Genomic DNA, 14,751 nt, shown 5'->3' on the forward strand with positions numbered 1-14,751 from the left:
GGTACCTATTTTAACTCCTTATTTCTCATAAATGATTTTTTTATAATTAAACTTCATTACTTTAAAATGAAGAAATCGCATGCTTTAAAAGATATTAAAAATCAAATTATTATAAAAGCTTTCCTATGATCATTCCTCTTGACAAATTTAAAAAAGGGGTTTAGTTTAATTAGTTTGTAAATATTTTCATATAATTTACAAAATAAATTTGCGTCTTGAAAATATATCCAAGAAAAAATATTAATAAGCAATCTTTATTCTTTCTAATTATTTAAAATTTTTCAAAGTTACAGAGAAAAATAATCAGAAATATGTTATAGAAGATTATAGAAAAGGATAAGGACAAGATAAGAAAAGGATAACTAAAATTTTGCCTTGCAAGATTAGGCAATCTTCTCATTTCTTAGTAAAGGTAATTGATTTGATAAGAAATAAGGCTAGACTCTTTACGTATTTACGCGAAATATTATTTAAGACTGACTGTAGTAAAATATCGTGTACCGAAAATGAAATAACCATTGAAAGAAAATTGCCAATATGCAAAAATTTGTTTCAATATAACGATGATAATGAACTAGTAAATTCTTCATTGCATAATATAGTATGTTAATGAAAATTATTACAAAATTATCTTAAAATATTTTATAATTCTGTATGGACGAATAATAAATATGAAATCGTTAGGATGCAAAAAAAGAGGCCAAAGAATTGCATTTACATACATTCTACTAAATATTCCGTTTCTCAATAATTTTGCGTGTAGATATATATGCACACATATTTTGGAACTTTACATTTACATATATTTACAACTTTTAATTTTTTATAAAAATTTGAAATAGCACGTTTATTCATTGAATAACTAGTAAATAAATTAAAAGAAATAAGATTTCTTTGTATAGTTCGAGTTGCTGCCATTGTAAACATATATGTAAATATATTTTTATTAATTATTATATTATTATTATTGTTATAATTTGAGAATGTTCATTGATGGATATAATGAATTTCTGAAAGAAATGACTGCGTTTTATATTTATGTATTACTATTATCATATGTACCTTTGTAAATATGATTATGTAGATATTAAAATAAAATAATCATATAAATAACTATTTTATATATATTTAATAACTTCTAACATTAATAATTTGAAAATAATTCCGCAATATAAAACAAAAAGTTAGGTATTAAAAAGAGATGGAAAAGGGAATATTTTTTTATTAAAAATCAGTCGCATAATGAAATCGGTATAATAATCGTATATAATTCTTCCAAATCGTTTGAAATTTTCTCAATTGCGCTTTACATATATGGGTGATTCAAAAATAAAACTACTTCGTGTGTGTGTGTACACACACATACACACACACACACACACGCACACACACATACACACACACATACACACACACACACATACAGAAGCAGTGCGGTGCACACGGTACGCGTGTGTCTATATCATTATACATGATGATGACGATGATGATGATGATGATGATGATGATGATGATGATGATAATAATTATTATATAATATAAATGTTTTTATATTACAACAAATCATCATCAGACCGAAAGCACAAAGATTGTAATTCTCTTTCTCTTCTCTTATTCGCGTACAATTCAGTTTCTTTCCCGATCTTTCAATATTTTTTTCTTATCTCGTATACAATAATATACAAGCAATCGATATTTTTTCTTAATATAACGACAACTATAATATATATATATATATATTTTTTACAACACTTTGGAGGAATGTGATGGCGTCTCTGATTAGCACCACAACTTCTTCTAACCCTTAGTTTTTAACCCTGGATTACTCCTATAAACTAAAAAAAGGTTTATCTTAACGCTCTCTCTCTTTCGCTCGCTCGTTCACTCGCGCACATTTATTATAAGAAAAACATAATAAATTAATTCTTCAACTGATTTGCCAAGGAGAGAAGCCAAAAAAAATAAAAATATTGCAATATTGTTTAATTAATAAAAACGAAAAATGCACATTTTTAAAAATAATATATTCCTCTCTATATCAGTTAAAGTTTTTAAAATCTTGGTTTCTAGATTGCATAAATATAATTTATTCTTTATCAGTTTCTTCTTCGAACTTAAATGTAAAAATTATAATTCTTAATTATATAGTACAATTAAGAATGTACAGTTTTCTTAAAGTTTCTTAAAAATCCGAGAAAACTATTGTATAATTTTATTACATTTTCATTTTTTATATATATAATAATCTTACTATCAAATCATATTATGTTATTAAATAATGGAGAAGGAAATCCGGGGTTAATTATCTAATTAGTATTGCGCAATGGCACTTTACAAATTAAATTACAGTGGCCTAGTGCTTGTCTCATATCCGTATAATGTGTCTATAGATATATATAGATATATAGTATACATGATCATAGCTATATAATATATATCTATATATCTACAAAATACATATAGTATATAATATAAACTTTATTTTCTATTTATATATTTATATATAGAATTTATTTTCACTATATATCTTCATCGTCCATGAAAGAAATTATCTCTATACAACTTCCTACCTTATATAACATAGCAACAATGATAACAATGGGCAGGGTGGAGAGACTGAGTTTTCTTCTTTATTTTTTTATTTTTTGTTTCTTCTCTCTATTCTTGGTCATCGTCCTGGTTTTTTTAATTCATCCACTTACGACAATTAGGTGCACCGCAAGCACATGCGATTTTGTGTTGGTCGTCTTCAATATCAAACTTATAGTCGTACGCCAGCTGCAAAAAAAGAGATAAATATAACACAACATAATAAAAAATAAAAAAATAATTAAAATTATAATAATTATATTTTAGATATGGATGCAGAAAAGGAAAGAAAGAGAGAAAGAGAGAGGATTTATGAAGAAATATAATTTTCAAATAAGGAAAATAATAAAGCGCAATAAAAAATGTTCATTTTTCTTAAAGGAATGTAGAATTACTTCTTCGCCACGTGAAATTCTGCGCTTGGCAAAGATGATAATTCTGAGATCACGCTCAACTTCAACGATTTCAGCAACACAGTTGGGATTGCAGGAATGATTGATGTAGCGAGCGAGACCGCCACACAAAGTTGCATCCACTACTCGCTCTTCATCCAATCGAAACATATATATACCACGATTCTGCAAAAACAAATAATATATTCTAATATTATATAAAATAAGATTAATTAATTGCATATAAACGAAAGAATTTCTATACTCACTCTAGCCTCATATTGCTTCTCTCTTGTTTCTGCCAACTCTGTCCTAATGATCTCCCCAATGTATTCGATCACCATTGTGTGTTTTTCCAAATCTCTCGCTGCGTAGAGTCCCAAACCCTGAATCTTTGATCTCGCTAAATAAACATTATTACGCCATTCTTGCTTCATCTTTTTGTACTGCGAACTCTTGGAGTGCACAAATTGCTTCGAGTAAGGGCAGGAGGCAGCTTCGCCGGCAGCAGCAGCTGCTGCAACTAATGTTGAAGAGACCCCACCACCCATCGTTGCAGCAGCACCACAGGTTGGCAAACCGAATGGCACTCCACGTGAAGCAAAACCTCCTGTGCGTTGTGTGTGCGGTCGTTTCCACGGTAGCTGATTGCGCAACCGTGCCTCCGTCCGTGCACTTCCGGTTGGATTGATAGCCAGAGGCAACTCCAACAACGGATTACGACCATATTTAAATCTGAAAATAAAAAATCGTTAATGTTTCCGCTACTGTTTTTCAAAATTCAATATCTTTTAAAAGTTAGTAGCAAAAGCGAAAATTGAAACACAGTTATTATCGAAAAACCCTCATTATTATCACATTTATCGAAATTAAAAATAGAATCAGGTTCTCACCTGTAATCGGTTAAAGTCTCAATTCCAGGCAAGCTTTCCAGTACCCGCACTACTGCTGGCTCTGTCAAACCAAACAGATCTTCTCCTGAAACATATCTCGGGAATAATTGAACAGAGTTCGTGTTTCTTCTCAATTCTGCCAGTGGCTCCAAAATTCGACTCCAAACCGCTCGTGGAGTAGCGTCTCTCAATTCGACATCCTCTTGAAGAGGTTCTTGAACTAGGACACGGAATTCCGGACGACCAGAGACATCGTGGATCGAGCAAACATAGCGACAACGTTTGTTCGGCCTACGCATACTCCAATAGAAACGTACGATTTTGTAGCCTACTGGATAAATATAATTTGGTGTGTGGAAGTTTTGCAACTGATGAGGAAGTAGCTGGCCGACGCTGAGAAAGATAAGGGAACCCACACGAAGTAAATGTTTATTGTCAGAATGGTGCATCACCGCGGCGACTTGACGATTTTCATCGCGTTGAACGTAGACGCGACGGTAGACGGAAAGTGTGGTTAGTTCCTTATCTTTATCTTTTATAAGATGTTGAGGACAAGCCATGGTCTGGAAGAAAAATTCGATTATATGTATTTATTCGATAAAATGCATTTTAAAAAAAGAATAAAAGAACTAAAAATGTATAAAAATAAAAAATTTAATAGAACTTGATAATATTAATAAAAATATCCTTTTAAATTTAAAAGTTTTTATGTTTGCTACATATTACATTGTATTAAATATAATATTAGATGACTTAACATTAATCTACAATTACCTTGTCTTTGTAAAAACCGCAACCCTCTTTGATGGCGCATACTAGATGATAGCAGTTGGTGCATCTCGGCTTGTAACACTTGACTGTACCAGCAGATTTTTCGCAAACAATACAAATTTGTACAAGATTGTTCTGCAGGACCTCGTCCAATCTCATGAGTGCACCGCTCTGTGCCTCATATACTACATTAGACCATAATGCACAATTGAGATGTACCCATTTATCCACATCGAAGTTGAGTAGTCGGGCTGGCCCATCGGCTGTTGCGTCGCCCTGACTCTTGCAAAATACGCAACGACGAGTATCTTCGGCTTTTGCAGGAGCTACTGCAATTCCCATACGAAACAGCGTCTAGAAAAAAATTCAATTTATATTTTCTACATATAATTTTACGATAAAATTTTGATGTTTATTAAATATTAAAGAATAAATGTTTAAATTAAATAAATTCATGTATAATTTGACAAAATCGTATATATATACATACACACACGCGCGCGCACGCACGCACACGCACACACCACGATTTTGTGTCAAGTGATGCATGAATTTCATGTATTTATACTCTATATGGCCTAGTATCCAATATGATCTACTTGCTGTTTCTGTAATTATGCAATGAATTGAACAAATAACGCTAGTATGCTGTACAAGCTGTTAACGTGGCTTATTTGCAACAGTTGACTGTTTGTATATTTTATTGTTGATAGTGTTGTCAAAAATAAAAATTTCTTGATTACATTTCTTATGATCTATTTATTTAATATTTCATAGAAAAGTTACTGCTTTCTGTAATTATCGAGTGATGATTATTTATGTCCGCAGTTTATATTATTGTAGCTCTACATTAGTACTTTACGACACTGTCGTAGGAAGTAGGATAAGGAGACCGAACTTTGGGTAGCAAAAGTGAACCCAAATTTCGTCGTAAAAATGAGTTCGGTATTTGGTCACTCGCGTCGCATGATCGTTAATACTACCGTTTCTATTGGTTAATAATCCTTAGAACCAGTGGTGGGAGTATCCATCATGCTTAGAACCAACAGAAATGGTAGTATTAACGATCATGCGACGCGAGTGACCAAATACCAAACTCATTTTTAGGATGAAATTCGGGTCTACTTTTGCTACTCTCTGAGCATGAAGTTCAGTCTTCTTATCCAACTTTATGGACACTGTATTTAAATGTATATTTTCATCATAACGTCCTATTTACAAAAAAGAAAACCTTGTAAGGTAGAACCAATACAGTTTAGATCAACAATGAGTACACATCAATTGTAATGGTTTTTCAGTATTTTTATTATTTCAAATTATAAATTTTAATCCACCTACTAAACTTCGAGTCAAAAGCCTGGTTTTAATGTGAAAAAATTAAGATAAGTCAATTATTTAGTTAATGGATTATTGACCAAAATAATGTACTCCTATATGTTAATATATCGTTAAATATGTTAATAAACTTACAAATGTAACAACAAATTACTTGTCTATTTTTTAAACACTTTGTGCAAAAGAAGAAAATGTACAATTAGTACCATATTGAATACATATGTACCCAACACAACCTAAATGACTTTTTCTAAAAATCTTCACTGTATTCACGTAAATATTTAAAACTGTCCCATATTTTAAATTAATGTTTAGAAATGTTTCCTACTTTGAATATAGCTATCAGTTTTTAATTTTGGACTCATCAAAAAATTACAAAAAATTGCAAAGCTTAGGTAGGCCATACAGGGTAGTTACTTCATATAAAATTTTTAACATAAAAAAAAAATATATATATATATATATATTATATAAACTTTTTAAATTATTATTGAACACTTAATTACCTCGGTAATTTCTCTATCAGTAGGTTTCTTGAATTTAGTAGCAGGTTGCACAGCTCCCATCGACCACGTTTTATATCTCAAGCCTTTCCAAATCTTCGCAGGTGGTTGGGGTTCAATAGAATCATTGATTTCATCATTACTCAAATGCTTCTTCGACCGTTTTTCTTCATTTTCTATATTTTCAACATTATCCAACTTCTCAGCTTTCACTTTGATCTCCGTTGTTGGTTCATTACCGATTTCTATATTCTCAAGCCTTTCCATTTGCTGCTGTTGAAGTTTGATGGGGAATTTCTTCAGACTCTTCAAATCATCTTCTAATATTTTTGTTTCTGTTTTATGGCATAGATGGTCTACTATTGTCGCAGCCTGCAAAATAACAGAATTTTATATATATATATATATATATATATATATATATATATATATATATATGTATATGTATATATGTATGTATAATAAATACATATTGTTTTTCATATAAAATATTTTTCTGTAAGTTAATATCATTAACAAATGTCGTAATATTATGTATCACCATTAATAATGGGTGCTTTCCAACAAGAGTGCCACAATGTGACACAGTGTCACACAGAGAGACACAGTGTAACACAGTTGTGTAGTCTAATTGGAACAGATAAGTTACCAAACACGGTCACTAGAGTGCGTAAAAGACTGACTTAGTAAAAAAATAGATTCAAATTGAATCAGAAATCTATCCGTAGAAAATCTAGACCCGTTAAAGAAGGAATTTTACATTATCCAACGTAGGAATAACTTCTTTACAATGCCGACAAAAGAATAAACATGCAAATTAATCCGATGAAATACGCATGAATAATGAATAATCAACGAATGCATTGTTTCTTAGGCTTACAATTCTTTAAATAAAAATAATGAATATTGATTACCATCTAAGAATTCTGGGTCTGGTACGTTATTTTCGAACACGAAACATTTTTAGTAAAAATATAAGTCCATTGTGCTAATTTAAAAATGTAGTATGTAAAGAAACGAAAAGTTCAAACTATAATTTTAATTTTGTATGTTAAGGCGACAAAACATAACTGAACATGACTAAAATGTACCAGTAGCACACTTGAAAAAATAATTTATTTGCCCGATGTGTTGGCACTATTGATGGCTGACACGGCCAAACTTAAGATTAAGCTGTGTTTTGCAGTGTCGCTCTGTGTCTCTCTGTGTCATAGTTGGAAAGCACCAATGTAGACACTGTGTTACACAGTGTCGCCTGTGTCTCTTGTTGGAAAGCACCCAATATCATTAACATATTTATATTTAACTTATAAAATTTATGTGGTACAAGTTAATTATAAAATTATAAATATTACTAATTTTTACTTATTATTTAGGATAATTTGTTATAAAATAAAATTTTTCATATTCAATTTTTTTCTGTAACTCATAGAATATTTTACAATACAAAAAGATATTTCTTGTAAACCTTATCCTGAGTGTTGGAAGGTGTTCGATGCATAAGTGCAAATTGCATATAGCAAGCCGCCGAACAAAAGCACAATTCATCGCCTGGTTCAGCTTCTTCTTTGCTCAAAAATGGTAAATCCGATACTTTCTTTCGAATTAAACTGTTAAGTATCACAACATCACAATGACGACAAAATTTCGCTGCACCATTCAGAATGCTTTGTATATCGATTGGAGCTAAAAAATAAATATATTTTTACAAATCATTTTAATATTTAATTAAAGCTTTTAATTTTTAACTAACTTTATTTTATTTATACTCTAATTAATACTCTATTTTTTTCTTATAATCTTTATTCTTCATAATCTATAACTTTTTCTTTTTTCATATAACAGATTTGTTTCAATATTTGATTCACGTATATATTTCATCATATCTTTCAAATATCTTCATAAATGTTTTTTATTTGTTAGCAAGTAATTATTATATTAATTACGTACTACCCTCTTTGCCGTCCTTTCCTTTTGTCCTGTATAATCCTAGTTTCTGACTGGGAGGAGTAGTAGTTCGTTCGACTATTTGATAACCAGCAGGTGGTGTTATGTTCAGAATATTAGCAAGATCCTTAAGTACACCCATTATATCATCGGCAGCTTGACTATTCAAAGTTAAAGTCACGGTGACATTTCCACTTTCTCGTAAAGGAATCGGAGGAGATTTGCCAAGCCTGAAGAATTACATATGATAAAAAATATATCACATATATTAATAGACAATAACAAAATATATGTACGTGTGCGTGTATATGTTAAATAATAATAAATAAAGATAAAAATAAATATACATACTTTGGCATTCCAAGGTTCTCCTTATCTTGTTTAGCTGCATCTTTTAAGTAAGTAGGTTTCAATCTGATTGGAATCGGCGAAATCAGAGGTATTACGGGTGATACACGTTTCAGCCATTCCGCTTCTTCATCCGATTCTTCCTCAATCAATCGCAATCCAGGGAAACGATGCATAAATTCTGGTATAACACATTCAGGCGAAGACGAACTCACAATGGTATCGGGAGAGTCTACATCACGATTTATCGTCATATTCTCTTTTTTATCATCAGCTAAACAAAAAAACATTTCTATTTAATATTTTGTATACAAGTATTTATATTTTTATACTTAGAGCAATATACATATTTATATTATTATATATTCATTATATTTGTACAATATTTTTACTATTTTATTAATATTACTTTTATTTTTTTCTTCTATTCTTATTCCTGTTCTTTTTGTTATTTTTCTTTTCTAAATCTCATAAACTTTTTAAAATTGAAATAATTCATACTTTAAATTGGTTTATAATCACATTATTTATAAAAATAAAATATAAATTGTAATGCGATAAATGCTTACTATCATCCAACTTCAAAGGCGGAAATTCCTGATCATAAAATCCTCTCTGTGTAGTCGAAGGTTGTTGAGGTGGCAGAGGATCTAGTTCTCCGAATGGCTGTGTATTATAATAATCAGAAATTCCAGGTAAACTGGCTGATCCATAATTTCCAAACAAATCGCCAATTCTAGAGTTATAATCTTTCTGACTTCCAATCTTAGCAAGATCCCCACAGCCAAAGATCGGACACACCCCGTAATTACGACTTAGATGAGGTTCTAGAACAACCATCGGCTGAAGCTGCCGCAATTGGGCCATTAAATTGTCCACAAACGTATCATAATCCTCATCGAGGCGCGAAACTTTACGAGAACGTTTTTTCTGAGGTGCAGTTGCAGCATCTTTACCCTGGCTCTGTTTTCTTTTCTGTTGATATTGCCTTCTCTTCAATTTTTTAAGATCTAAAAATATTTCAGATTATAATTTAATTACTATGAATTATATTTATTAAAATTTCAACATTATATTTACAAATTTTAATATAATTTTATTTTAAAAATTAAAGAAAATAGATATATATGTAAAAAAATATAAATTGTAAAAAATATAATTTCTTCTTAACAAATAATAACGTAAGTATAAACATAAATATAAATAAAAAGAAAAGATAATATTGTGACATACAGTTACCAAAAAAAATTAAAAATAATATACAGCAAAAATATGAATGTTATAATAGTTAAAGCTCCTGAGTACTCGCCGTGGCAATATTGAAGTTGTGACTTCAGTAATTGCGAGAAATGGCGTGAAATGACACGTAATTTTGTCAAACATGCCATTTGTAAATAAAGCCAATTTGGATAAAACAGATTAATCAGATGGCTTTAAAACACTTCTAAATATCGGTCACGACTATCCTTTTTTCGCCTAGCAGTCAGTAAATAGTCGTAAAAAGCACGTAAAGTGATATCTATTCAGACAGGAAAATACACGGATAGCTATTGAAAGGAGTGAAATATGTACTTTTATATATAAAATTCAAAGAAACTTTACTCGCAGTCCATTTTTACGAATTTGGTAAATACGAGACAAGTCATATTTTTACAATGAAACACATAATAATAAAATGACACGCACGACAACATCTCATCGTCAATCTGTCACGTTTCACGTATTATTTCTAATTTTGTCCGCGACGGAATGTCGCTACCGTCAACGCGGAGTTCTCGGCTGAGAAGTCAGGAGTCTTAAATATATTATAAATTACGTACAATGTACAATATTAAATAATAAATTACGATTCTAGTTTCGATTTGACTGCAGAGTTTTCTCCACCCGTATACATTAATTGTTTTTTAATCCTCGGTTTTTTCTTGCTTAATAAAGCCTGTCTTCTTGTCGAATTGTCAACAATTTAAACAAATATTTTGGCAAATTCAGCAAATTAATACTATAAAAATCATTATTATGTTTATTTTATTTTTAGTTACAAAATATGCCTAACACATGTCGTATTCCTGGCTGTAGAAACAATTATATAACAAAAAAAGAAAGTTCGTTTTTATTTCCAAAAAAAAGAAGAGTTATGAGAAAAGTAATTAAAAAATATTCTTCAGAAAAATAAGATACCAAGCACACGAGCTGTGGTTTGCAATAAAGAAAATAATACTACAATAAAGATTTTATGTCAATAAAAATATTTGATTTTTGTATTTGTAATATTTTAATATTATAAAATTCAAAATAAAAATTATTTTAATTCATTTAAATAACTTACATTTAAATAATTAAAAATATATACAGGATAATAAAAAATTTATTTTGCAATAACTTTTTTATTCTTTAGATACATTAATTAAAACAAGATATTAATCAATGTAACTTTTCCTATGACAGAAACGTAAAAATTGAAAACTTAACTCAATGATACAAAATTTTTACTTTTCATATTTCCGCACTAGGAAATTACATGATCATTTTACTCTGTTATTGACCATTATTTCATCCCGTTATTTCAAAATTTAAAATATTAAAAAATATAAGTTTGAAAAAATTTAGTACTGTTGCTCAGTTTAGTAAGCCGTGGTAGGCAAGCTATTATCAGTTAATGCAACGTTGCCACATTGAGTAGCGTAATGTAGAAATAAAATAAAGATGACCATGATGCAGCGCTAAGATATACCACGTGTTAACACATTTCAAGTCTTTCACAAAAGTGTATTCAATAAAATTGAGAAAGTAACTATATGAATATAATCTAAAAAGTTGTAAAAATCAGTTGTGAAAAATCAGGAAATCAACTTTCAAAGTCAACTTTTATATGCACCTATATGCAATTAACCAAAAAATAGATGTGAACTGAGCGTTCCAGTGCTTGTATGTGATAAACGGTTAAAATATCCTTGTGATCCGTAATGTCCATAGTGTCCCAGAATTCATAAATGATCAATCGGTAACACCTTTACAAGTCACCTCTATACAGCCACGCTATTATAATCCTATTTTAATTTTAACATGTTATCTAATTTGTAGCCTGTTTCCCGCATTTCCGATTGATTGTAAATTTATAATTTAATAATTGTTTAATTGTTAATTAATATAAATGTAATAATTATATAAACAGTTAATTATTATAATTATTAATGTAATTATATAATTGATTAATTATTCAATTTATACAAATATAAAAATTGTAAAAAGATCGCTGTGGGAAAAAGACGCGTGCGTAGTACAAGCTACCATGTTCTAGTCAATAGTAATTTTTAAACCGCAATCTTCCTTAACCAATGCATCTAAATAAAAATTACTATCTTTGCTATCAATAAATTTAATCTCCGCTAATCATTTTAATACCACTAGATATTTAATTTCGTTGAAATTTTGTATATTTTTAACAAATTCTTACCTTTCTTTATATCCATTTTGCCTTTAACTACTTTGAAAATATCCTTAATTGGACCTACGTGTGTATTCTCATACCGTTCGATATAAGGACACACACGTAGATCGATTGTATTCATAGATTTTAGTCGCGTCAATTTCACTAATCCTCTTTAATATATCTTTAAAGTTTATATATATCTATTCTTCTATAATCGTCATCAATTCTGTTATTATTATCTTTACTCTCTACATCCTGTACTGGCACTTGCACGAATCGCGACTGTATTCTGATATACATACTATACTGCCAGTACTGAAAATCTATACGTAACATGAACTGTGGATTTTTAGTACCGATAGTATATACTGGAATGCGGCCCTTGTATCTTCTTTATCCGTACGTCTCTGATAAGTCCATTTCTTCTCATCATTTTTCTCCGCCAATCATATCCAAATCTTCTTTCTCACTCTTTTTCCTTTTAGTGCCTCTTTCACCAATCTTCGTTAAAGCGTTTGTCTAACCGACCGGTTAATTCTTTGATTCATTAGCATTCAATTTCAAAATTCAATTTCAACAAAATATCATAAAAATACGATGCTAAACCATAAACAATCATTTATTATATTTTTTTCAGAGATCGAAAACAAAAAAAAAATAAAAATAAAACTTATTTTTTTAAACAAACGCCATTTGTTTATTTATTTATTTATTCAAAAGATGAGTAATTCTAGTTTCGATGATAGCCACAAGTGTTTTATTGGAACGCAACAGAACATTTGAACCTTACTTGGTCCTCAGACGTCTAGGTAAGTTCAACAATTTCAAAAATTATGTAGTGATTAATAAGATTAACATTTATTTATAAATCATTAAACTGGTCCATTGCGTCAAGACCGCACATTATTTTTTTTAATTACAAAAAGTTCCCTAATATGCGATAAACCAACATTTAGAACAATAAATAAATAATAAAAACAGAACAAAAATGTAATATATATGACAACAATAAACCAGTCAAGCAGATAAAAGTCAGTAAAAGTTGTATAACTTCAGTCAATAAGATGCAACCAATTCGTCGTCTCCTCCTGAGAATGGATAAAGTTTTGAAATATTAGTCGATAATTTTTGAAATGTTTAATACAAGTTTGTATTTTTAAAATATACAGTTTATTACACAATAGCATCGGCTAAAGTGTTTTAAGAGAAAACTACTAAATAACTCTCCTATTGTGGTTGAAGGGTAGGAAAGAATACTACGCTTTATGTTAGAGACGCCAATATTACTTTCCATTGTGACAAGAACACGTGATTTCCAAAATGAGTGCACTGTATGCTAAACGTTTCGAGGCAGTGTTCTTATTACAATGGAAAGTAATACTGACATCTCTAACCAAAGCATCGTAATCTTTCCTATCCTTCAACAAATACCACAGTAGCAAAGATAATAGTTTTCTCTTAAAGCAATCTTATCGATGCTCCTGTGTGACAGACTCTAAGTCCGATTCATTTTTAAAATATCTGACAACTTGAGCAAATATATTGAGTGAGTCAAAAAACGCATTGTTCATGGAAAATTTTATAGATATTTGTAAAATTGATTGTACGTTTTTCAGTAGAATTTCAAGAATGCAATCAGTGCCGGTTACTTACTATAAATACCGACGTATAAAATAAGCCACAGCACAAATTTTAAAACCAGAGACCCTATTTTTGAAAACATGCGAATAACTTACATATACGAAGTGGCAAAATAGTCAATAGAATTATTCAATAGTATTTTCTCATTAACTATTTTGTTACTTTCGCATATAAAAGTTATTCGTATGTTTTCAAAAATACGGTCTGCAACAATAGCAAATATTCGTTATTTAGGAGTACTTGAAATTTAAGAGTGAGCAGAGTGATATAGTCCGATCGGCGTTTCGCAGTCAAATGATCCGAAAAGCAATGACAACAATATATAGTACATTAGACTAACAATACATTAAATAAGTACATTAAAAATACCAATATTTCGAATTTATGACGGCTTTGAAATTTGTTTTAATATAAATAAATATTAATGAGACCAGAAAGTGTATCAAAACATTAAATAACGAAAATAGCAATGCCGGTCGAAAGTATTTCTTTATACTCAATAATTTTTCAAATAAATTTATAAACATATTATACATAATTTACAAGTCCGGCAAATATACGACACGCAGTTTGAAGAATCTTGTAAATATTTATAAATTTATCTACTATTTTTATTATCATTTATTTAGTTCTAAAAATCGGTTTATTGCATACTATGAAACTTTCTATAATTAAAAAAAATATTGTCCAATCTTGGTGCAATGACCATGATTTCAATGAATTACAAATAATTATAAAAACTGTCAATTTTATTATTAATGCATAATTTTTTAAACAATGTTATTATGAACTTATTTAGATTTATGTCGAATATTAAACAATTGATGGAGATCAAGTAAGGTTGAAACGTTCCGTCGTGGTCCAATATAATATTATAAACAAATACACACATATTATACAAG

At 29.7% G+C, this 14,751-nt stretch overlaps 1 protein-coding gene across 12 annotated transcripts in view; it reads right to left on the minus strand.

Moving 5' to 3' along the window:
- Nucleotides 1-1,204: 1,204 nt before the first annotated feature.
- The window catches only part of LOC105197366 (histone-lysine N-methyltransferase 2C), a 75,284-nt gene continuing 61,737 nt past the window's right edge, over nt 1,205-14,751 (minus strand). For 10 of the 12 annotated variants that reach the window (XM_039459047.1, XM_026137690.2, XM_039459046.1 and 7 more), the window contains 10 exons: nt 9,348-9,788; nt 8,782-9,052; nt 8,434-8,660; nt 7,952-8,169; nt 6,487-6,855; nt 4,649-4,999; nt 3,875-4,437; nt 3,251-3,716; nt 2,985-3,167; nt 1,206-2,778 (listed from right to left, as the gene is read on the minus strand). In XM_039459047.1, coding sequence (XP_039314981.1) covers nt 2,686-2,778; nt 2,985-3,167; nt 3,251-3,716; nt 3,875-4,437; nt 4,649-4,999; nt 6,487-6,855; nt 7,952-8,169; nt 8,434-8,660; nt 8,782-9,052; nt 9,348-9,788 — 3,182 coding nt within the window. In that variant the 3' untranslated portion in view covers nt 1,206-2,685. Of the gene's footprint in view, nt 2,779-2,984; nt 3,168-3,250; nt 3,717-3,874; nt 4,438-4,648; nt 5,000-6,486; nt 6,856-7,951; nt 8,170-8,433; nt 8,661-8,781; nt 9,053-9,347; nt 9,789-14,751 lie in introns of all 12 variants that reach the window. The other 2 variants (XR_005576599.1, XM_039459045.1) reach the window with 2 other exon arrangements.

The sequence above is a fragment of the Solenopsis invicta genome, chromosome 16, assembly GCF_016802725.1.
Source record: "Solenopsis invicta isolate M01_SB chromosome 16, UNIL_Sinv_3.0, whole genome shotgun sequence".
Lineage (NCBI taxonomy): Eukaryota > Metazoa > Arthropoda > Insecta > Hymenoptera > Formicidae > Solenopsis > Solenopsis invicta.